This window comes from Lissotriton helveticus, chromosome 8 (genome assembly GCF_964261635.1).
Source record: "Lissotriton helveticus chromosome 8, aLisHel1.1, whole genome shotgun sequence".
NCBI classification, from domain to species: domain Eukaryota; kingdom Metazoa; phylum Chordata; class Amphibia; order Caudata; family Salamandridae; genus Lissotriton; species Lissotriton helveticus.
In genome coordinates, this window is record NC_136069.1 from 1,552,123,686 (window position 1) to 1,552,147,665 (window position 23,980).

The 23,980-nt window shown below is 50.1% G+C and overlaps 1 protein-coding gene across 2 annotated transcripts in view; it reads right to left on the reverse strand.

Annotated features, from left to right (window-relative positions):
* Positions 1 to 23,980, reverse strand: part of FAM168A (family with sequence similarity 168 member A) — a 457,874-nt gene that overhangs the window by 60,661 nt on the left and 373,233 nt on the right. For both annotated transcript variants that reach the window (XM_078658557.1, XM_078658556.1), the window contains one exon: positions 20,749 to 20,874. In XM_078658557.1, coding sequence (XP_078514683.1) covers positions 20,749 to 20,874 — 126 coding nt within the window. The remainder of the gene's footprint in view (positions 1 to 20,748; positions 20,875 to 23,980) is intronic.

The following is a 23,980-nucleotide window of genomic DNA, read 5'->3' on the forward strand; positions in this document are numbered from 1 at the left end:
GGCAGAAAGGGGATCCACAGCCTTTGCTGTGCACCATGCCACAAATCTGTTCCACCGGCAGGCGTATACCGACTTTGTGGAGGGACGCCTGGCTGCCAGAATTACATCACAGACTTCAGGAGGCAAGTCAAATGGCCTCAACTGTCGCCGCTCAATCTCCAAGCATGGAGGTGGAGACTGGACAGGTTCGGGTGGAGGACCGTCCCCTGCTGCTGCGACAGAAGGTCCTCCTGAAGGGGCAGGCGGATCGAGGGACCGACTGTCATGCTGAGTAGCTCGGGATACCAGTATCTTCGAGCCCAGTCCGGAGCCACAAGGATAACTTGGGCCCGGTCGCGCCTGATCTTCTTCAGCACTCTGGGCAGAAGTGGTATAGGCGGAAAGGCGTACAACAGACCGCAACTCCACTCGCGCCGAAAGGCGTCGCCGAGCGAGTGCCGTCTTGGAAACTCCAACGCGCAGAACTGATGACATTGCGCGTTCTCTTCTGTGGCGAATAGATCTAACCAAGGCTCTCCCCATTGCTGAAAGAGGCCTCTCGCCACGTCCGAGTTCAGACGCCATTCGTGATCCACCGAGCACCGACGGCTGAGTTCGTCCGCCCTGGCGTTCAGAGAACCTGCCAGGTGTTGAACCGTCAGAGTCACGCCCTGACGTTCCAGCCATTGCCAGAGACGCAGAGCCTCCTGGCAAAGGGTCCACGACCCCACACCGCCCTGTTTGTTGCAGTACCACATGGCGGTGGTGTTGTCCGTGAACACCTGCACTACACTCCCGTTGACAAAGGGGAGGAATGCCTTCAGTGCTAGGCGAATCGCCCGCAGCTCCAACATGTTGATATGGAGCCGGGACTCTGCCGGAGACCAGATGCCTCTGATCTCTGCCTCTCCCAAGTGGCCTCCCCAGCCCTGGAGGGACGCGTCCGTCACAACTACGTGCTCCGGTTGGGGAAGGGAGAGGGATCTGCCTCTGACCCAATCGCGGTCCGTAAGCCACCACTGCAACTGTCTCGCAGTGCCCTCCGAGATCAGGACATGGTCGGACAGGTTGCCCTGATGCTGGGCCCACTGAAACTTCAGGTCCCACTGCAGAGCCCGCATCCGCCATCTGGCGTGATGCACCAGAAGGATGCAGGAGGCCATCAGCCCCAGAAGCCGCAGCGTCAACCCGACCGAAACCCGGGATAACGGCTGAAAGATGGGAATCAAAGCCTGAATATCCCGGACCCGCCGTTCCGGAGGATAAACCCGAAACTGCGCCGAGTCGAGAACCGCTCCGATGAAAAGGAGCTTTTGAGAGGGACACAGGTGTGATTTCGGCACGTTGATGGAAAACCCCAGCTCGTGCAGGAGGTCTGCCGTCATCTGGAGGTGGTGGACGACTGTCTGGGGCGAGCCCGCCTTCAACAACCAGTCGTCGAGGTAGGGGAAGACTGAAACCCCTAACCAGTGCAGATGAGCTGCGACCACCGCCATCACTTTCGTGAACACCCGTGGGGCGCTGGTAAGGCCGAATGGGAGCACGATAAACTGAAAGTGCTCGTGGCCTACCGTGAACCGCAGGTAACGCCGGTGGGCCGGCAGGACGGGGATGTGAAAATACGCATCCTGCAAGTCCAACGCTACCATCCAGTCTTGTGGGTCTAGAGCAGTCAAGACCTGAGCCAAAGTCAACATCTTGAACTTCTCCTTCCGGAGGAAGCCGTTGACGTTCCGTAGGTCCAAGATAGGACGCAGGCCTCCTTTGTCCTTCTTGGGCACCAGAAAGTAGTGGGAGTAGCAACCACACCCTACTTCTGGCCCAGGAACGCGCTCGATGGCCCCCTTGGCCAAGAGGGCCGTAACTTCCTCCCGCAGAAGTGTCAAGTGGTCCCCCGACACACGGTGGTTCTGCGGTGGCATGGCTGGAGGAGTGGACTCGAAGGGGAGGGAGTAGCCCCTTCGGACGAGCTGCAGCACCCACCTGTCCGATGTAATCGCGCGCCAGCGGGAGTGGTGATGGCGAACCCTGCCACCCACTGGCGTCACGTGAGTCCGAAAGCTCGGACTAGGAAGACTTGGAGGCTGCAGCGGGGGGAGGTGTGGACTGACCTCGCCGCTGCCCTCTACCGCCACCACGGCGGAATCCACGGCCGCCACCGCGCTGGGGAGCGTTCTGCGGCGCGTGGCTGGCAGCACGTGTGGGACCGCCCCTTCCTTGGCCACGAAAGGGGCGAAACGAACCCGTCTGCTGGCGCTGGGTCGAAAGACCCAAGGACTTGGCCGTGACCCTGGAGTCCTTGAAGCGCTCCAGCGCGTGGTCCGCCTTGTCACCAAACAGGCGACTGCCATCAAATGGCATGTCCATGAGGGCATTCTGGACGTCCGGTGAGAAGTTGGCAGATCTCAGCCAAGCATGGCGCCGAATCGCCACAGTCGTGGACATAGCCCGTCCCAGCGAGTCGGTCGTGTCAAGACCACACCGGATCGAGTACCTCGCCGCATCCCGGCCCTCAACCAAGGCCTGGTTGAGCTTGTCCCGCACTTCCTGCGGGCATTGCGGCAAACACTCCGCGACCGTATCCCACAGGGAGTGGGTGTAGCGGCCCAAGAGGCATGCGGTATTACAAGACCGCAGTCCAGCGCTCAAAGAGGAAAAGACCTTTTTTCCAAATTGGTCATACCGCTTTGATTCCCGATCGGGCGGGGCCGATGGAAATGCGGACTGCGAAGTGGAGGCCTGGATCACCAGACTCTCCGGGGAGGGATGGGTGGAGAGGAAGGCAGGGTCGTCCGAACACGGACGGTGACGCCTGGCAACGTTCCGGTCAACCGGTGCACCGGAAGCGGGCCTAGACCAGGTGCCCAAAAGGACATCCGTCAGAGCCTCATTAAACGGCAGCAGAGGCTCCTGAGGGCATGACTGCGGTTTAAACACTTCGGTCAGAATGTTCGGTTTGACCTTAGCGACGGGGAGCTCAAGGCCCAAGGTCTTGGCAGCCCTCAGCAGGACCACCGAATAGGCAGCCCCCGCCTCCGACGCCACAGGGGTCGGCGAGACAAACCCAGTGTTGGGCGACTCGTCCAGACCACTGGCATCACCCAAGTCACCTACCCAGTCGACATCATACTGGCAGGCACGGGATAAAGGGTCCTCAGACCCCTCCCAACCCTCTCCATACTCGTCCTCATCGCCGTAGTCTGGGTCGACGATATAGACTTCGGGGTCAATGGGCCCCATCGGCGCCGGATCCGGCGTCGGACGACGCCGGTCCGACTCCGCGTCAGGAGTCAGAGGGGGAATGGGGGTGGCGCCGCGCGGCGCCGGGGACCCGACGCCGACCGGAACCGACGGCGGAGTCACTGCGCCGCGCGGAGGCGGTACCACGGGTTGGCCCAAAGGAACCGACGCCGGAGAGGCCGGTAGACCAGCCGGCGACGAACCTGAGGGGCCCAGCGGCGCCGGGGCCGGAGCCACCGGCGGCGTCGAGGCAGGAGCACCCGAACCGCTCGGGCCCCCAGACGGGACCGACGGGCCCGCAGGCGCCGTAGGCCCCGCCGGAGGAGACCTCGCCCTCATAGCCATGAGGAACTCCTCAATCTCCTCGCGCGACGCGCCTTCCCCAGGGACCGACGGGTATGGGGTAGACGGCGCCGACGACCCACGCGGGGCCACCCGAGCCCCCGGCCGCATCACGCGGGCGTCGGGGGTGCGATGACGACGCCCCGACCTCTTGTGATGCTTACCTGACGAACCGGAGGAATGGTGGCGACTCCCGGAGCGCTCACGGCGGCTCCGCGATCGTTCCCTCGACCGCTCCCTCGACCTCCGACCGGACCGGGACCGCTCTCGACGCGGGGCCGACACTCGGAGCTCGAGAAGCTTGCGGGACCGCTCCCGCCTAGCTTTACCAGTCAAGGCCCGACAGTCGACGCAGGACTCCACGTCGTGGTCCGCGCCCAGACACCGGAGGCAGAGTCGATGGTGGTCGGTGACCGACATCATGCGGTCGCACTCGTCGCAACTCTTAAACCCAGGCATCCTACCGGCACCGTAGAAAGATTGAAAGTTTAACAAACACTTGGTCAAAAGACCGGAGTACTGCTCTTCGGATCTGCGCTAACTGGCGCGGAAAAAAGAAGAACTGACGTCAGCGCGCGGAGGCGGCGTCTATATACTCCAGCGACGTCATCACGGTGCACGACGCCGACGACGCGGAGCCGCAGGGGACGCCTGCAGACGACGCCTACCGACGCGCAGGGGTACTGCTACGCAAAAGTTTCCGGATCCAGACTGACGCCTGGGGATATTCTAAGGTGAGGAATCTAATACTAACCTGTTTCTTTCAGATATGTGGCTGCGGCGAGGGACGACGAGGATGAGTCGTGCGGAGGCGTTCTGTATTTGCTGCAGTCTTTTCTGAAGTTTGGCTGTGGTTCCTGCGTATAAAGCGTTCCCGTAGTCCAGTCGGCTGGTGACGAGGGCCTGCGTGACCGTCTTTCTGGTTTCTGTGGGGATCCACCGGAAGATCTTTCGGAGCATGCGCAGGGTATTGAAGCAGGAGGATGAGATGGCGTTGACTTGTTTGGTCATCGTGAGTGAGGTGTCCAGGATGAATCCCAGGTTGCGTGTGTGGTCCGTGGGTTACGGTGCGATGCCCAGCGGAGTGGGCCACCAGGAGTCGTCCCAGGCGGATGGGGATTGTCAGAGGATGAGGACCTCCGTTTTGTCGGAGTTCAGTTTCAATCGAGGTTGGTTTTGGCGGTGCTTGGGTCTTTGGTGAGGGAGAGTATCAGCTGGGTGTCGTCGGCGTAGGAGATGATGTTGAGGTTGTGTTTGCGTGCGATGGCGGCGAGGGGGCTCATGTAGATATTGAAGAGGGTTGGGCTGAGCGAGGAGCCTTGGGGTACACCGCAGATTATCTTGATGGCCTCGGAGCGGAACGGTGGGAGGCGGACTCTCTGGGTTCTGTTGAAGAGGAACGAGGTGACCCAATCCAGTGCTTTTCCTTGGATCCCAGTGTTGTAGAGGCGGGATGTTAGGGTGTGGTGGCAGACGGTATCAAAGTCAGCTGAGAGGTCTAGGAGGACGAGGGCGGTTGTCTCCCAGTTGTCCATCAGGGTCCTGATGTCGTCGGTGGCTGCGATGAGGGCTGTCTCGGTGCTGTGGTTGGCTCGAAATACGGACTGGGATGGGTCGAGCGAGTTGTTTGCCTCGAGGAAAGGAGTCAGCTGTTTGTTGACGGTCTTCTCGATGACTTTAGCCGGGAAGGGAAGGAGAGAGATGGGGCGTAAGTTCTTGTGGTCCTTGGGGTCCGCTGTGGTTTTTTTCAGAGGGGCGTTGATCTCTGCGTGCTTCCAGCTCTCTGGGAAGGTGGCTGATGCGAAGGAGCTGTCTATGACGTTCCGGAGGTGGGGTGCGATGATGGCGTCTGCTTTGTTGTAGATGTGGTGGGGGCAAGGGTCGGAGGGAGAGCCAGAGTTGATGATGTTCATGACGTGGGTGGTGTCGTCTGTGCTGATGGGGGTCCAGTCGCTGAGGGTGGAAGTGGGGGTCGCTGGTGTGGAGACTGGAGGCGGAGCCTGGGTGTCAAAGCTGTTGTGTATGTCTGCGATCTTGCGGTAGAAGAACGTGGCGAGGGAGTTGCAGAGGTCTTGTGATGATGTGATGTCGTTGTTGCCGGCGTTGGGGTTGGAGAGCTCTTTTACGATGCTGAAGAGTTCCTTGCGGTTGTGGGTGTTGTTGTCCAGCCGCTCTTTGAATGACGTCCTTTTGGTGGTGCGGATCAGCTGGTGGTGTACGCGAGTGGCGTTCTTGAGGGCGGTCATGTTTTCTGTCGTTCGTTCGTGGCGCCAGGTTGTTTTCGAGCGTGCGGCATGCTTTCTTCGAGTCTTTCAGTGTTTCGGTGAACCATGTGGTTTTTCTGTTGGTGTTCTTGCCTGGGGGGTTCTTCAGCGGCGCGAGGTTGTCGGCGCAGTTGGTGATCCACTGTGTGAGGTTGTGAGCTGCATCGTTGGTGTCGGGGGAGTTGGCTGGTGGGTTCTGGCTCAGAGCTGTGGTGAGCTGGGCTGTTGTGATTTTGCTCCAGCATCTGCGGGGGATCTGTAGCGTGCGGTGGTGTGTTGTGGTCTCTTGTAGGTGAAATGGATGCAGCTGTGGTCGGTCCAGTGTAGTCCGGTGGAGTGGCTGAAGGAGACGTGGTTGCTGGCGGAGGAGATGGGGTCTAGCGTGTGGCCGGCGTAGTGGGTGGGGGTGTTCACCAGTTGCTTGAGTCCGAGGTTGGCGAGGTTGTCGAGCAGGGTAGTAGTGTTGCTGTCGTTGTTGTTCTCTAGGTGGAAGTTCAGGTCCCCTAGGAGGATGTATTCTGGGGAGGTTAGCGCGTGCGGGCTGACGAAGTCGGCGATGGTTTCGCTGAATTGTGTGCGTGGGCCCGGGGGTCTGTAGACGAGGGTTCCTCTGAGTATGGTTTTGGGGTCGGTGCGGAACTGAAGTGTAGGTGTTCAGCGGTGGAGAGTGCGTCTTCGGCGGTGGTCGTGATGCTGAAGGTGTTCCTGTAGACGATGGCGATTCCTCCTCCGGTTTGGTTGACGCGGTCCTTCCGGGTGATCTTGCAGCCGTCCGGGATGGCTATGGCGATGTCGGGGGCCGAGGAGGCGTTCATCCAGGTTTCCGTGAGGAAGGCGACGTCTGGTGCTGTTGTGTCGAGGAGGTCCCAGAGTTCAATGGCGTGTTTGTGGACGGAGCGGGTGTTGAGGAGGATGCACTTGAGGTGGTTGTTGTTGTTGTTGCTGGGTTTGATGGGCGGGGTGTAGGTTGGACATGCAGCACATGTCCAATGTCTGCAGATTTCACAAACCGACATATACACACACGTTTATTTTTCCTTAACTGTGAAAAGTGAAGGTAGTAGTATTAATTAGCTACCACTCACAAAGTATTGAGTTTTGGATATCCGCAGACAGGTAAAGCTTTTATGGAGATTTAGCCATATGCCCTATTAGTTTCCCACTGAGCTTCTCTTCTTTTCCTTCCCTTCCATGGTTCCCTGTTTCTAATGTAAAACTTTAATATACAGTTGTTAAGTGAATTCATGGGCTTCGAGTTGGGACGTCCCTACATTGATGGTAAGTAATAAAAGCCTTTACTTGCCCGAATTGATTAAATTAGAAGCTAGAAGAATAAGTGAATGTAAGAAAGTCGAATAGCAACAAATCATTTGGTTCCACACCAAATTTGCTAAATTGAATAGGAAAAGATTCATTCACTGGTGCCCGATATATTCCGTAAACTATGGTTAGGGCCCTCTTCCTACTTTAGATCTACTGACTTATGCAAGTTACAATGTTTCTTAGTGATAATCACAATCATTTTTTCAACACACCATCATTGATATTCACTTATTCTTCTTTTCATATTTTTCTTGTTGGAGAATTTTTTTTCTGTTACATGGGTTTTATACTTTACAAAACATGTGTCTTGTCGTGTGGAGCTCACGGCCTGGTGTTTTTTCAAGGCTGAAAGGTGTTACACCAACAATCAATAGAACGATAGAGCAATAACAAACAAAATATACATGACAAACAAAAAGCAAAGAAAAATATAAAAAAACACTTGCCAATTTGTAGTCTATATATCGGGCGGGAATCACGTGAGGCAAGACACACATGGGACACAGAAAGTAAGGTATGGGAGGTCATGTGGCGTCGGTGTCAAAGTGTATAGATTAAGAATTCTACATAATAATGCGCTAGCTCTAACGCACACTATTTTCACATTAAGTTATAATCCAGTACTCAAAATTATGAACAAAATATTGGCCCAATCTATAATGCTATAACCGTAGTTAAAGTAAATATTTTCAAACTCAGTCTGATTCTTATACCAGAGTATTGCAAATTAAAGTTGGTCTGTAGGAGAGAGAAGGTCAAAAAATAAAGGCAAAAAAAAATTTGCACCAGTGCAGTTAGAGGTTTATGCTCAATTTGTCCTCTGTATCTGAGAGACAATTAGGAGCCATATTCAATGTGGTAAATTAGCCAGCAAAATGCAGTCAACATGAAGGGATGTGCAAAGTCTGTTTAGGTTGTGCAGCTTACCATTACGTCCAAGGTGCGGGGTTGAGCATCTTCCAGCAGGCAGGTCTCCCCCGGGGTGATTCGGGAAAGTGGAACGGGCAGCATATTAGGATAGGTTAGTGAGGTGGGGGGGAGGGGGGGGGGGTGAAGGGGGAGTATATTCAGTTAGCATATATTAGTACTCAGGTCCTGGGCCAGCCTCTTTGGAAGACCAGTGAGCCATTGGACATGCAGAGTAGGTGGTCACAGGGGATTTTTGCGGGGGAACGAATAGTTTCTTACCTGTCGGTGTAGTTTTGCAGCTTGAAGATCTTTCTGGATTCACTATGCTATGCATATTCCGCAATCTGGTGGTTGGGTCCGGAATCATAGTCTTTTTTCTCTTTTTTTTTTGTCAGGTGGGCCTCGACGTCCCACCATTTGGTGTCCCGTCGGCGTGTTTCCGGCGGAAGCTACCACCCTTGGGCGCCATCTTCGGATTCTTTTTAATGTTTTTTTTTTTTGTCTCTGTAATGAATCCATGGCTATGTTTGTTAATCGTTTGTTCAACGTAATTCTTTCCCCGTATCTTTTCACGTATCTTGTAAGCTTCAACTTGCTTTCTTTCGTATGTGTTTCCACCCTCTTCTCCAGCCTCATCTTTCTGGCGGAGGCGGGTGGGTTCGCTAGTGATTCCAGAAAGATCTTCAAGCTGCAAAACTACACCGACAGGTAAGAAACTATTCGTTTTGCAGCGTGAATCTTTCTGGATTCACTATGCTGTGCATAGATTTTGTAGCGGTTTTCGTTACTTTTGTGGCGGTTGGGTGGAAGATGAGCGTTGGTTGTTGAATATATGTTGAAGCACCTTTTGTCCTACTTGCGCTTCTTTGTTCATCTGTACATCCACGCAATAGTGCTTAGTGAATGTGTGCACTGAAGCCCATGTTGCCGCCAGGCATATGTCCTGAATTGGTGTGTTGGCCAGAAAGGCAATTGTTGCTCCTTTCTTCCTGGTGGAGTGGGCCTGTGCCCCTCCTGTTAGCTCCTGGCCAGCTTGTTTGTGGCAGAATTGTATTGTCTGTGCGATCCATCGAGCTATGGTGTTTTTAGTCACTGGTTTGCCCATGTAACAAGAACTGTTTTGTTTTCCTGTGTTCCTTCGTTCTTTCAATGTAGTGCATCACAGCCCTTCTTGCGTCTAGGGTGTGGAGCGACCTCTCAGCGCTTGTAGTGGGGTTTTGGAAGAAGCTAGGGATCTGAATACTCTGATTCATGTGGAACCTTGACACCACCTTTGGCATGAAGTGTGGGTCTGTTCTCATCACGACCCTGTCACTGTGTATCTGGATGTAGGGTTCCTGCAGTGTGAGTACCTGCAGTTCGCTCACCCTTCGTAGCGAGGTGATTGCTACCAGAAAGGCCATCTTCATCGTTAACATTTGCAGTGATGCTTTGTGGATGGGTTCGAAAGGTGCTTTCATGAGCTCCGTCAGCACCACATTTAGGTTCCAGGCCGGTGGCGGCATTCTCTTTGGCGGCGCTATTCTTTTAGCTCCTTCTAGGAATCTTTTTACGACTTGGGATGTAAAGAAGCTTCTCCCTGTTTCTCCTCTTGTGTATGCCACAATCGCTGCCAGGTGCACCCTCAGCGAGGATGAGCTTAGCTTAGCCTTAATTAGGTGCGTGAGGTACCTTAGCACCGTGGATTCCTTGGTCAGTTTCCTCTGGAGCTGTTTCTTGCAACACCATTGAGTGAATCTTTTCCATTTTTCCCCATAGCACTTGCGTGTGCTGGGCCTTCTTGCCTCTCGCAGCACCCGCAGGGTGCTCTCTGGTAGTTTTAGGTGTGCGAATTCTAAGTCCTCAGGAGCCAGGCTGAGAGGTTGAGGCTCTCTGGCTCTGGGTGTAGAACTGCTCCGTTTTCCATGGAGAGTAGGTCTCTTCTTTTTGAGAACTTGTGGGGTGGCCCCTGCGCCATCTCCATTATCTGAGAATACCAGGTCTGTCTGGCCCATTGTGGTGCCACAAGGATGAGCGTCATGTTGCTCTTCATGCATTTAATGAGAACCCTGGGGATCAGTGGTATCGGGGGAAAAGCGTAGGCAAATGTTTTTGACCAGCTTATCCATAGGGCATTCCCCTGGGACAGTGCCTCTGGTTGCCTGGATGCAAAGTATTGGCATTTTGCATTCCGGTGTGTTGCAAATAGGTCTATTGTTGGCATGCCCCATTTCCTGAATAGTCTCTCTGTTTCCTGACTGTTGAGTTCCCACTCGTGGGACGCTGAAGTCTGCCTGCTGAGCCAATCCGCTTCTACATTGTCCTTCCCTGGCAGGTGTATAGCTAGCAGGTCTATTTTTAGTGGTATAGCCCATTTCCAGATCTCCTGTGCCAAGCTTGACAGAGGGAACGATTGAGTTCCCCCCTGTTTGTTTATGTAAAACATCGTTGTGGTGTTGTCTGTTTGTATTAGCACCTTCTGGTTGTACAGGTGTTTCTGAAAAGCCTTGAGGTCTAGCAACACAGTTTTCAGTTCCAGGTAATTGATGTGCCTGACTGCATCTGTAGGGCTCCACAGATCCGTCACTCTGAGCCTGTTCATGTGTGCGCCCCACCCCTTCTGGGATGCGTCTGTGGTGATGGTCACTGTTGGGTTCTGTGGTGATGGTCACTGTTGGCTCCGGTGGTGTTAGAGGTTTCCCTTCTGTTATTCTCTCCTTGGTCCACCACCTTATCTCTTCCTGCACCCTGTGCATCACAACCACTAGATCCTCCCAACTTCCTGTAGCTTGTGACCATTGCTGTTGCAGCCACTCTTGGAGTGGTCTCATTTGTAGGCGTACATTGGGGACCAGGTGTATGCATAATGCCATCATCCCCAAGATCTTGCTCACAGTCCTCACTGTCAGAGCTCGCCCCTTCTGGTAGTGACATTTCTCCCTCAGTAGGCTGAGAGTTCTCTTTTCGCTCGGTAAGACCCGGCATTGGACGGTGTCGATCTGGGCTCCCAGGAAGATCTTCACTTGCTCTGGTTCCATCGAGCATTTTCCCCAGTGTATGGAGAAACCCAGGCTTGCTAGCGTTCTTGTCACCTGTTCTGCATGCTCTTTGCATGTCCTGTAAGAGCTTGCCTTTACTAGCCAGTCGTCGAGGTAGGGGTACACGTGTATCCCCTTTCTTAGGTGTGCGGCCACTGCCGCAAGGCATTTGGTGAACACCCTTGGTGCGGACTTTAGGCTGAAAGCCAGGGTCGTGAATTGGTAGTGATCCTTGTTTACTGTGAACCTTAGCATGTGCTTGTGCTGCCTGTTCATGGGGATGTGCAGGTACGCATCTTTGAGGTCTATGGTGGACAAGAAGTCCCCGGCCTTTATCTGTGGGATGACCTCTTGTAGGGACGTCATTTTGAATTTTTGAGTTTTGACGTATTTGTTTAGGAACCGTAGGTCCAGGATCGGTCTTAGACTTTTGTCCACTTTTGGCACCAGGAAGTAGTTTGAGTACACTCCCTTGTTCCGTTCTTTGAAAGGAACTCGTTTGATGGCGGCTTTGAGGAGGAGTTCTTTGGCTTCCTCTTGCAGTAGTTGCAGCTCTCTTCCCGAGTGCTGTCTTTTCTTTGGTTTTCTGTTTGGTGGTCTCTTTTCCAACTCTATGCAGTATCCGAACTGCATAATATTGAGTATCCACTTGTCTGAGATTTTTTCTCCAGGAGTGGAGAAAAATAATCTTCCTCCTACCGGCGTTAAATGTTCCTCTGTGTCTTGTCCGTGTAGCCCTCTCCTCTTTGTTTTTCCCGTGCTCCTCCCCCCGGAGGGTTTGGGTGGGGGAGCACCTTCTTCCGTGTGAAGTCACTTAGAGGGGGGTTGTTCACCGCCTCTCCTTCTCTGGCCCCGTCCATTTCCTCTTGACCGAAAGGACTGGCCCCTGCTTTGGTAGTTCCAGCTTTGCCTCTGCTGGCCCTGGTGGCCTTGGTTGTTGCCCCTGGTGGAAACTCTGGTGAGAATCTCCTCGCTGACTTCCACCTCTGCCGTTCGGCCTCCGTGTAGGAGTGCCCCTTCTCATCAGCCTGAACTGCAGGGCCCCCATGGACCTTGCCGTCTCGTTGTCCTTCATCAGTTGGGTAAGCTTCTCATCAACTGGGGCTCCGAATAGTGTTTCAACGTTGAAGGGTGTGTTCAGGATGTTGTTCTGAACCTCAGCCTTGAAGCCTGAGATCCTGAGCCAGGCTTGCCTTCTCTCTGTGATGCCTATAGCCATCAGTCTGCTGGATGTTTCTGCCCCATCCAAGGCTGTCTTCAGGCACGAATTGGCGATGCTCTTCCCCTCTTCCACAAGGTGTGATGCCCTCTCACGGTATTGTTCCGGGAGGTGCTTGAGCAACTGTCCCATCTCATCCCAGTGCTGGTATTGATGTCTATTCAGGAGGGCGTTGGAGTTCGCCATCCGCCAGTGCGTTGCGGCGTTCCTCTCAATCTTCCTGCCAGTTAGATCCATCCTCCTGCTTTCCTTGTCAGGTGGAGGTCCAGACGTTGTTGGGACGTTTGCCCTTTTCCTGGCAGTTGCAGAGATTATAGAATCTGCTGTGACGGATCCCTTGATGTAAGCTGGGTCTTGGGAGGAGAATTTGTATTTCTTCTCCGTCCTCGGCGTTACTGATCTGCATGTAGCCGGGTCCTTGAAGGCTTCCTTCCCCTGGTCTGTGATACTCTTGAGCATGGGTAAGAACTGGCTTCTTGTCTGTATGGGGAGCAATGTCTCGAGCAGGAAGTCTGCTTTCGGCTTCTCCTCTTCCAGCTTAAATCCATAAGCTGCTGCCGGCTTTCTGACCACCTCATTGTATGCCCCAATGTCATCCGGTGGCGAAATGGCCTCGAGGGGTATGTTTCCACCGCCTCCTTCGGGTTTTTGGCCTCGATGTCCTGCCATTCCTGGTCTTGGGCCGTTGAGGAACCTGAGCCGTAGCTGGACTGCTGCTCCCCGTAATCCCCTTCTGTGTAGTAGAGGTCTTTCTCCTCTTCGTGCTCCGAGGGTTCCGGAGTTTTCGGCGGCTCTTCGACGTCGAACTCCTCGAGCTCCTGTTACCTCAGCGACGGTCTGTGCCGGCTTCGAGGGGATCTTGTAACTTCTCATTTTTTCATCGAAGTCTTTCTTTCTCTGAAGGATGTTCTCCATTTCGGCCTCGAGCCTTCTTCTCTTTCTCTGCATCTCTGCGGCCTGCTCGTCGTCGACGTCGAAACTTTCTTCGGCTCCTTTTCTTTCGAAGTCGAAGGCCCTTTTTCGGGGGCTTGCTTCGATGACCTTTGCTTTTCGCTGGTCTTCGGCCTCCGGGAGTCCTTCTCGGAGGATCCGCTGGACTCTTTTTCGGAGGATGCAGCTTCGGTCGTCAATTTGTTCGGCGCCGGTGCTCCTTTCGAGGCTCTGGGCTCAGACTTTCGGGAGTCTGCCTCTGGTTTTCGAGGCCCTGTGGGAGTTTTCGGGGTCGTAGACTCTCCTACCTTATCAGGCGTTTTCTTATCGGTCTCAGCGACTGTGAAGTCATCTGGGCCTTCGGCGATGTTGTCCTCGTCGTCGGTGGAGAGGCCAAGTTCATAAAGCGTCGGGGCTTGGCCCTTGCGCTGCATCGTGTGGTGAGCCGTCCTCTGTCTTTCTAGAACTCGGAGTGTCTTCGGCTTGAAGACGGAGCAGGCGTTGCAGTCTCTGCTCTCGTGGTCGATTAGCAGGCAGAGGTTGCAGACTGGGTGCTGGTCCTTCTGTGCGAACTTGTGGTGGCAGTTCTTGCAGAATTTAAAGGGCGTCTTGTACATCCCTGCGCTCAGGGGGCCCCCTGTGTGCGCATTCCACCAAGGACGTCGAAGATTTCGAAGTTCTCTCCTTTCTTCGTCATCTCTTCTCTAATGGTCCTCTTCTCTCGATCTTCTCAGGTCTTCACCGTTGAAGAGATGCTGTAGTTCCTCCTTTTCTCCTCCAAAACCTCTGGAGCTTCACGCGACGATCCTGACCCAACGGCGGAAAAAAGAATCTGAAGATGGCGCCCAAGGGTGGTAGCTTCTGCCGGAAGCACGCCGACGTCACCGAAGGGACACCAAATGGTGGGACGTCGACGCCCACCTGGGCTACGACAAAAAAAAAAAAAAAAACTACGATTCCGGACCCAACCACCAGATTGCGGAATATGCACAGCATAGTGAATCCAGAAAGATTCACGCTGCAAAAGAATACATTTGATTTATGAGGGATGGATCAAATGGTGCAGTAGTCAGGGAGGCTCTGTGCACTTTATGTTCAGCTGAGCAAGATGATTTCATTGTTTCAGGGGTATTAGAATTAGGTGTGGGTGGGTTTGACTCATCCACGTAGGAAGGTGGTCAAGAGTGTGGTAGCCGCTGTTGCTGCATTTCCGCAGCCCTGCATGATAGACAGGGTGGCAGGCTACAGTGGTCCACTATGAAGAAGGGCAACTCAGAGGGGGGAAAAAGTATGAAGGGAGGGATTACCTGCCCTGAATGTTGCACTGCCTTCATGGGGAAGAGGGCGTAGTCTAGGGTATCGAGGGGCCCACAGTCCGGTAATGCGAGTGCAGCTCTTTTGCTTTCTCAGGTGGGAGTAAGCCCGGCTGGTCCTGACCGGGAGGTTAGTGACCAGCAGGGGATGTTGAATCAGTGATGTTGCATGCCTGTAAAAAAGCTGAAGTCTTGCCCCAGGGATTGCTGGGAAATGCAGTTCCTGGAGATCGCAACGAGCGTTCTCCAGGCATGAAGGGCAGCAAGGTGCGGGATAAGGAACATTTCAAAGAGCAACAGAATTTCTTTTCGAGCAGCTCTGTGGGGGGAGTGTGCGGGTTATGCAGGCCAGTACTACTGAGTGGGACCAGTTTTGTGGGAAAGGAGAACGCAAATTGGCATGGAAGAATAGGACCTTGGTGGCACACTGGATGCTGATGCAGCTTTAGGAAGGGATTTGGGGAGCGGTAGGAGAGGGTTTGTGTACAAGTGCAAGCGTCCTGGACAGTGGGTTTGGGTTCAAGACAAGAAGGTACAGTGTGAGGAAGGAGAAGGAGATTTTGCGGCTCATGGGGTCAAGAGTTCAAGGGACCTCCCAAGCAGGAGTGGTCTGCAAGGGTTTGGCCCTGCAATGCCAGCAATTAAGGTTGGTGACTATCAGCAGTCCCTGGCAGGGTCCTTTATTGCCCGGGTACATCAGCATAAAGTAAGAAGAGTTTTTTTTGCAGCCTCTCTTAAGCCAAGGGAGACAAATGTGGTTGAATGGCGGGTGTATGATAGGGAGCGGCCTGGGGTGAGTGGAAATGTAAGGGGCGAGGACGATGTCTTGTCTTTCGATTTTGAGGATGAATGAGAGTGGGTGGAAGAAGGTGAGATTGTGGAAAGCGGGGCAATGGGTAAGCTTGACAAAGGCATGATTAGGGGGGCGGGCAAAGCCAACAATGATCGGAAGCTCAGTGCATTGCAGATGTCCAGAGCAGACAAGGCACCTTACATGACGTGACCCGAGAGGAGAAGGCTGGAGTCAATAGGCTGTAGGAAAGGAGCAGCATTTGCAAAAAGGTATGCAGAATTGGTGGTTGGTTTGGGATATAGGGGCTTATGAGCGAAAAAGATTTGAAATGAAATCTGTGGGGGGAGGTGATGGTGTTATAAGTGACACAAAGAAGGCTGGACAGGATTCTCCTGAGAGGCTTAACAAGGAGAATACGGAAATGGTTGGGGACAGTCTTATAAATGTGAGCATTCCACCAAGAAAGAAAGTAAAAAATAAGCAAAGGATACAAATGATAAAACAAAAGTCTGGGTTTGGGTAAAGATAAGAAGCTAACCTTTATGAGATTATTCATGCCTTTGGGTGCTCATTTATCAGAAAAAAACAAAGGAGAAGATTCGTAAAGGGGAGATTAAGGACGTGTTTAAGCTATTGCATGGAGAAATTCAAGCAAAAGAAGGTTCTAAGGAAGACAAGTGGGAACTGGCCTAGCACCCTAGGGTGCCCATTACAATTGATAATTGGGCATCAGCACTTCAAAATGTTTGCCAGCGTTTACTGCAAACATTATCCTGAGAGGGCTTCTGCAATATTCATATATATGGACACTGTTCGCAAAGCGCAAATGAATTTTGGTTGGTCCACATGGTATAGTTACGATGAAGAATTTCAGGCCAGAACAAACATAAAACCTGATCAACATTGGGGCAAGGTTGATTGTGAGCTATGGCTGCAGTGGATGTCACCGACCCACCTGGTGCTTGTGACAACATAAAGCGTCGCCTGCCACTGCACTCTTGGGTGTCTTTGCCTGGGTGGGGGGCTATATGGGGAGAGGACAACCTATTCTACCAGGACGAGTCTGTTGAGGATTTAACAGAGGGGCTGTTACTGTTAGTTGCCTAGGTACATGCATGAGTCCTCAGGATATGGGAGTAGGCACCCACTTACTCAATGTTTCAGGCAGATGCCACTAGGTGAACAGCGAAGGTATTTATGGGCAGAGGGTAGCAACCCCACCCTTTACACTAGGGCACCTACTCCAGTTAAGGGTAAATATTCTGTCAGGGATGCAGCAAAAATATTGCAAGGTTTGGTTTCAGACTGGGTTATCAAGGCCTTGGACAACAGCGTTGGGCAGATAGTTTGAGATCGGTTAAGGGTCTTTCTGATGTTATCAGAGACAAATTAAGCAAAGAAGTACGAGAGGGCAGAATTGGCGGTCCATTTTTTGAGGGTCCTCTATCTGATTTGAAGGTTTCCCACTGGGGATAGTTCCTAAGAAGAAACTAAGGGAATACAGATGTATTTATTATTTATCATGGCCGGTAGAAACATCTATTAATATTGAGGATGCGTCTGTCCAGTACGCCATGGTGGATGAAGCCGTCAGTTTGGTGAGGCAGAATGGCTGGGAAGCAGAACTGTCAGAATGTGATGTGCAACCGCTTTCCGTATTTTGCCTGTTCATCCAGTTGATTTTCAGCTTTTGGCATGTGGCTTGATGGAACATGTGGATAGAACGTTGCCTACGGGCAGCGCTATTTCCTAGTCTCAGTTTGAAGCCTTTAGTATTTTCTTTTTTGCAATGGGTGGTAATTTAGATAGCAGGTTCTAAGTTGGTCTTTCAATATCTGGATGATTTTTTGTTTGTGGGAAAGAATGGGATAGATTAATTTGCAAGAGTGCTGGATATCTTTCAGGATGCTGCAAACAAATATGGAGTGCCCCTAGCTCCAGAAAAGACTGTGGTACCTAGCATATGGTTGACGTTTCTTAGCATTGAACTGCATACAAAAGGGACAGAAGCTTGATTATCAGCTGATCTGGTGAATGAGATTCAGGTTTTCCTAGAAGAGGCGAGTGAGGCTAGAAAACTGGAATTGAAGAAACTGCAGCATCTTTTGGGCATCTTCATTTTGCATGTAGGGTGGTGCGAGCAGGGAGAACGCTTTGCAGGAGGATAGGTTTGGCCATGTCCGGAGCAGTGCTACCGCACCACAAAGTAAGGGTCACATTGGTCTTAAGAGGGGATTTCAGAGACTGGCAACCATTATTGGAGTTTTTTAATGGAGTTAGCATGTTTTTTGTTCAAGAGGAGATGTATTGGCATTCACATTTTTTCAGATACTAAAGGGGCTGCAGGTTTTGGCTTTTCCTGGGATGGCCAGGCCATTGGCTAACACAGGGCAGGAGCTTTGCTTTCCTAGAATTCTTCCCATTATTGGAGGCAATGGAGGTATGGGTTAAGGAGCTGGCTAATAGGCAGATGTTGTGTAACGTTGATAACATGACAGTGGGTCAGTTGATCATTCAACAAAATGCTGGTGATTAGTGGTTTCTGAGACTACGGAGGAGAGTTATGCTGGGCTGTGTGCATTATAATATTATGTTTAAGGGACCTTATGTCCTGAGTGCAAACAATGATATAGCTGATTCTTTACCTCGTTTGCAGAGGCAGAGGTTCCAGCATTTGCCTCCTAGAGCAGAAGACAGAGTTGCTGCCGGACATCTGGGCACTGGGGGAAAGAGGGTTGGGAGTTTGGTGGAGTATTCTGTATCCAGCACTACTAGAAGATCCTATTTGTAAGCATGGCACCAGTGTCCTGAGAGAAGTGGAAGTCCGAGATGGGGTGATGAGACCAGTGTTTTGCAGCTTAAGGAAGATGTTATGAATTTTGTGTCAAATTTAGTTGATAAAGGTACATCATTGGTGACCATTCCTGGTAAGTTAGCTGGGAAGTATTTTTAAGGTAAGCTGTTTTATGATTATGACCCTGCTGATGGGGACTTGGTAAGGAGAGTTTTGTTGGGTTGGTCCAAGTTACAAGGTCGAAGAGAGTTGGTGATAGAGACAGTTTTTTTTTCTTTGCTAGTACGTTATTGCATATAAACACAAAACAAAGGAACGCTTATAATCAGAAGGGACCAAGGGTAGTAGTAAATTATAAGAGACAGCAGTCCCTTTCAAAACACATACATAGGCCCCTGATGAGACCTTGGTCCTCTCTACGGGACTTCATTTTGCAGCTTACTAGGAATCAGACGGCCATTGCTGCTCAACTAACCTTGGGTGGGACCCTGCTCCCCTCATGCAATATCTTCAAATTCAGCAACTTTTCAGGTATCCTTGATTCATTAGTCCTGATGATGATCCCATGAACGCTGTTGGGCATCGAAACGTCGTCGACACCACATCTTAACTCTAACGGTCATTTGTGATTCTTGTGGAGTACAAGATGTTTTTATTGTGACTACTGTTAATTCCTAAATTCACTAAAAAGTCACTTTAAGTTACACGCCTGAGGTAAGGAAATCTTATGATTTCCAAAACTCAGTCATGTCCTGCTCACTTTATGTTACTGTGTTGTTTTCATGTTTAATTTTTTAACTATATTCGTAACGCTGTCCATTTGGACAAGTATAAGACCCAATCCTGAGTTTTTGGCTATGAATACGTTATTGCAAGCATTGAAAATGTGCTGTTATAATGATTTTGAAGTGCAGGTTTTTCAATTGTGCATGGTTGGGATCTTTTTGGGGAGTTTCAGAACTTTTGGGTGTTCTGGGTAGGCAAGTTTTACATCTTCAGGACTTGGTGATGGAGAGTGATCTTTTGAAGATTTAATTGTGTCTATTGCAAACAGATCAGAAAGGTAGACATTGGAAAATGCTTCAGCAATGTGTGTTAGGTGAGGTTTGCCCTTTAGAAGTTTGTCATAGGTATTTGGAGGGTTGCCCTCGGAGGGAGAAAGCATTTTTTTGTCATTCAAACGGTCATTGAGTTACGGCAGCCGAGTTGTTAAGTGTTCTCAGAAAGGCTTTGGTTTATTTGGGAGTGGGTGCTAAATTATTTGGGACTCATTTGTTGATAGGAGATGCTACAGAAGCAGCATGCTTGAGCCAGTAGAATGTGAATATTAAGTGTACTGGGAGATGGTGCTCCAAATGTTTTGAACGGTACAGAAGGTTGGGGATGGAGATAGAAGCAGTAGTAGGATTTTGTTTCTGTTTTCTAACAATATCCTGTTTTCTTTTTCGGAGGTTGTGTGAGCAGTCAGCAGCAGACAAAATAGTGACTTGGATAGTTTGCCATTCTCTAGTCTGTTGTTCATGCTGATGGTGTACACATATCCAACTTTGGTAATGCTTTTTATGTGATGGCAGTTGCGTGAGTTTCTGGCCACGTTGTGGGGAGAAGTCTGGTGTCCTTCATGTTAGTATTGAAGAGTGTTGTTGTTTTTGCTGTTTCTCTTGTGTGTGTGGGGGGAGTGGGAAAGGGTTGGGCCAGGAAAAGTATTTCTTAGCAGGGTTTTCTTGGGTGGTGGTAGTTGGAAGGGTCGGTGAGTCATGAGCATGGATACCCACACCTCAGGGAGCACGGAGCAGGTCCTGGGGGACAACCGTGGGGAATGCTGCAGTATGTTAAGTTTGAGAGATGAGAGTTTGGGGCATGCTTGTGTGGTGTGGCTGTAGCAAGAATGGGTGTGTGAGGGAAAAGGAAAGGGGGGTATTTCAGTGTTTTTGGGTATGAATTTGGTATGTGAACTTTAGAGGAGGGGGGTTCATTAGATTGTTTATTATGTAATACATAATGCTTTAAAGTTTTACTTGCAAGCATGATATTTTGAAGAGGTTGGGTTACTGCAGACCTGTCCTAATAAATGTAATTTTTCACAATGGTCTGTGGTCAAAGTATAATCTTACACAATACGGAAACGGAGGGAGGTGGACCTAAACAGCAGGCAGGTCTTCTTCTCCCACCCCCCCTCCCCCCAACCACACTCCCCTTGAATGATTAGGGCAAGTGGACCTGGTGGTCACTTGTGGATTTTTACATGGTGATTCTTCTTTTCCATCCTTGTACGCGAGCAGCTTTGAAGCACTGTTTTGTTTCTCTCACTGTATTTTGGTTTCCTGAAATATATTTCTTTGTGATTCACTCAATACAATATTTAAAATTTTCTTAAATTAAATGTGATTGGTACATTCACTGGCTGACTTTGTTGTTCCCAAAATGGAAAGAGTAATTGAAAGTTATATTTTATGTAGGACTATCTTTATAGACTGCTGTACATATTACTGCACATGAACCCGCGCGGACGGTTTTACAATGGGGCTGTTGATTAAATTGCTGCTTGAACTACTCCAATAAAAGTTGGAGCTAGTTCTGTCTGTGCTCACACACTAATCATCCATGCTGCAAATATCCACTTACTGAATGCTGCAGATGAAGCTTGATATGTTCTGTTCTCGCTCCCAGCATCCACCGGGAGGTGGAAGGTGCCCTCAGTGGCACAAGAGGAGGATGTCTGTGGCCAAGCCTGTTTCATCAGCAATGTAGCTTTAGTGGGGAAAGAGATAAAAAAAGATTTTTAGCAAGAACACTTTGTATCTGCCACAATTTGTAAAATTGAACAACAATTAGGTATTTCGTATTACAAATTGTAATACGTCTAATTCATAATCGATCAAAAACAATAATACAAATGCAAACATTAAGGATGCGCTGGCATAGAGTGCTGATATTCACCAAAACTCAAACTGGCGAAATCTTTCCAACATGTGCAAACGTAAATATGGTTGTCAGACAGCTTTTAATGCTTCGTTTCATTGTTTAGCTCTTACATTGTTAACTTATGCTTTGTGCTGGCACCAGATATATTAAAATAAAGCAAGACCCACGCACTCATAACCAGCAGATTGGACTAGGGAAATGCCCTCTACGTCGGGATCAACAAATCTCTGCTCCGCAAGCTCCAAACCATAGAGACACCGCAGCCAGACTCGTCCTTGGCATCACTCAACACGAACACATCACCCAATCCCTGCGAGACCTCCACTAGCTCCTTGTCAAGATGTAACCTTCAAGATACTCATCCACGCATACAAATGCCTCCACAACACCAGAACCCAGTATCTCAACAAAAGAATCGCCTTCCAAGCACCCAAGAGAAACACTCTGATCTGCCGCCCTCGCTCTAACCCTGTGCATTCGCAGAGCCAGAACGGGTGGAAGAGCCTTCTCCTATATACCAACAAAGACCTGGAACAAGCTACCGATCAACATCAGACGTGCCCCCACTCTGCACATCTTCAGGAAGACCCTCAAGACCTGGCTCTTTGACTGACCGGAGTCCACAGTCTGAGTTGAGAATCACTCCTTTGCCCCTCATTCTTAGAATTTCCGAAATCCTGATTTCTTTACATAGCAGGGTTCCCCACCCTTGATGTGTACCCAGAACTTCCTTCTTATTTAAATGTTTCTTCGCTCCATATGTGCCAAAGATTGTTAACCTTTAGTTAAGTATAAGCGTCCTCCATCAGGGAGGAAGAAGGGGGTGGCGAGACCTCTCCTAAAAATTTAACTTAGGTTGTTCTATTAAGGAGAACTATGGACCCTCAGTTTGTTATCGGCTTTAGGTAAAAGTGCAGTATGTAAACACTTGACTAAGTGGCTATAAGGCGGGTGCCTAGATGAATGGCAAGTAGGCTTTAAGCCTGGCAATGAAATAGATTCTTCTATAGTACTCACACTGGCTAAGTTACTGCTGAAAATGTGATAAAGCTGCACTGATCCTGCTGCATCGGTCTGCAGTATCTGACACCACGGATCATAATATACGATCAAGCGCCTCAGAAGTCTAGGAATCAAGGGGGCCAAACTAAGGTGGTGTATCTAATTTTTTGAAAATCGATTGTACGCAGTTATGCCCAACCCCAACTGCTTGACGTCACAGGAAGTTTCTTGCGGAGTGCCTCCCCGAGTCATGGGTAGTCTTTACCACCAACTTTATTTAATATTTGGGTGGATAGTAGCCTTCTTATGCGGATGACACTCCACTGGCCGAGTGACTAGATCAAAATGCACCCACATCTGCAAGTATTTTAACATCATGCCTCACTGCAGTACAATCTTGGGTGGCCTATAACCTTACTTCAACTTAACACCAAGCAAATGGTTCTGCTGTTGTTGGGAAACAATATGACCAGATGGCAACACTCCTCATGGCCTAGTGCCCTGGTGTCTGCTCCTGCCCCTGGTCCAAGGTAAAGTCACTTGGTATCTATCAAATGACCATTTGTCTACGAGTCATGAGGTCAAGGCCCTAACCTTGTCATGCTTTTACTTACTGAATGTGATTAGAAATACTATGCATTTTTTACCAAAACATTAACACTAGATAATGATATTGGTGTGTATCTTATCTAAAATTGACTACTGTAATATACTGAATCCAGGTCTTTCCGAATTATCAGTGAATGCGTTACAGAGGATTCAAGTTCTGGCATTTAGAAAAGTGTGTGGATTATGGAAACACAGGCATGTTTCCCAAACGAGAACGAAGCAGCACCGGCTTCCTTTCACACAAAGAATCTTGTTCAAAATCCTTTGTTGGGTGTGTACGCAGTGCTTAATAAGAGCCGGTGATTGCAGGTGAGGCCCACTGGCACTCATTTTTGGTCACTGGCACTTTACCTTTCCTTATAGGACTGTGACCTAGAGCAAGAGAGAGAAAAAAAACGTAGAAACAAGAAAGAGAATGATGGAAATACAGTAAGAAAAAGAGTAAAAAGGGATGTAAAAAGGGATGAAAAAAGAACCTGTAAGAGTAAAGTAAAGGGGCAGGGAGAGTCTCGAGATGGATGAAAGAGGCATGAGGTGGAATCAAGACTGGAAATACCTGGTTCTGGGAACCAAGCGTGGGCTTCTGGGAAAAACTGAGCTTCAGCACTTATTTGATAAATTAAACAATGTGTAGGGTATTTTGAGAAACTGAAAAATCCCCTCTAGCAAACAATTCTGTACACCCCGTAGAGATTTCTGCTTTAATTCAGAACTACTATTTGTAGTATCGAGAGTTAAAAAAGCAAGAGTGGGTGGGCAGAGCCACATCATAACTGGGATTACTGTTATGGAAAGCAGCCTGCTTCAGGTCAAAGCCATGGAATTGTATATAGGCTTTTGGAAGCCCCTCAATATTTTCCTATTTTGTTTGTCTAGAAGATGAAGGTTGACGGTGCCTCGTGTATTTGACACCTGCGCTTGGTTTGTCTACTTAGAACCCATATGCCGTAGGGTGAATGCCACGCTTTACAGTTTTGTTCTGTGCTGACAGACTCTAGCAGAGATGTCTGCATCCAACGTCCTAGAATTGATGAAAAACATGCAGGAATCCGTGCTGAAACAAATTCCTGTGTAATTTCCCACTCCTTAAGGTAACTGTAAGGTAATATAGAAGCTGGAAATTATCACACACCAAGGAATGGGTATTCCCAAGGGCAGCAGTACTGCATACGGAGTTCCACTACTCCTGTAATGATGGGCTTTCAGGTAAAGCAAATAAATAGCCAAAAAAGTGTGGAACCAATTGTGTGGTGACAAAAAGAACCATATCACTCCCCCAAGTAGAAAAGAAGGACCGAAGGAGTTAAGCCTACAGGAGATG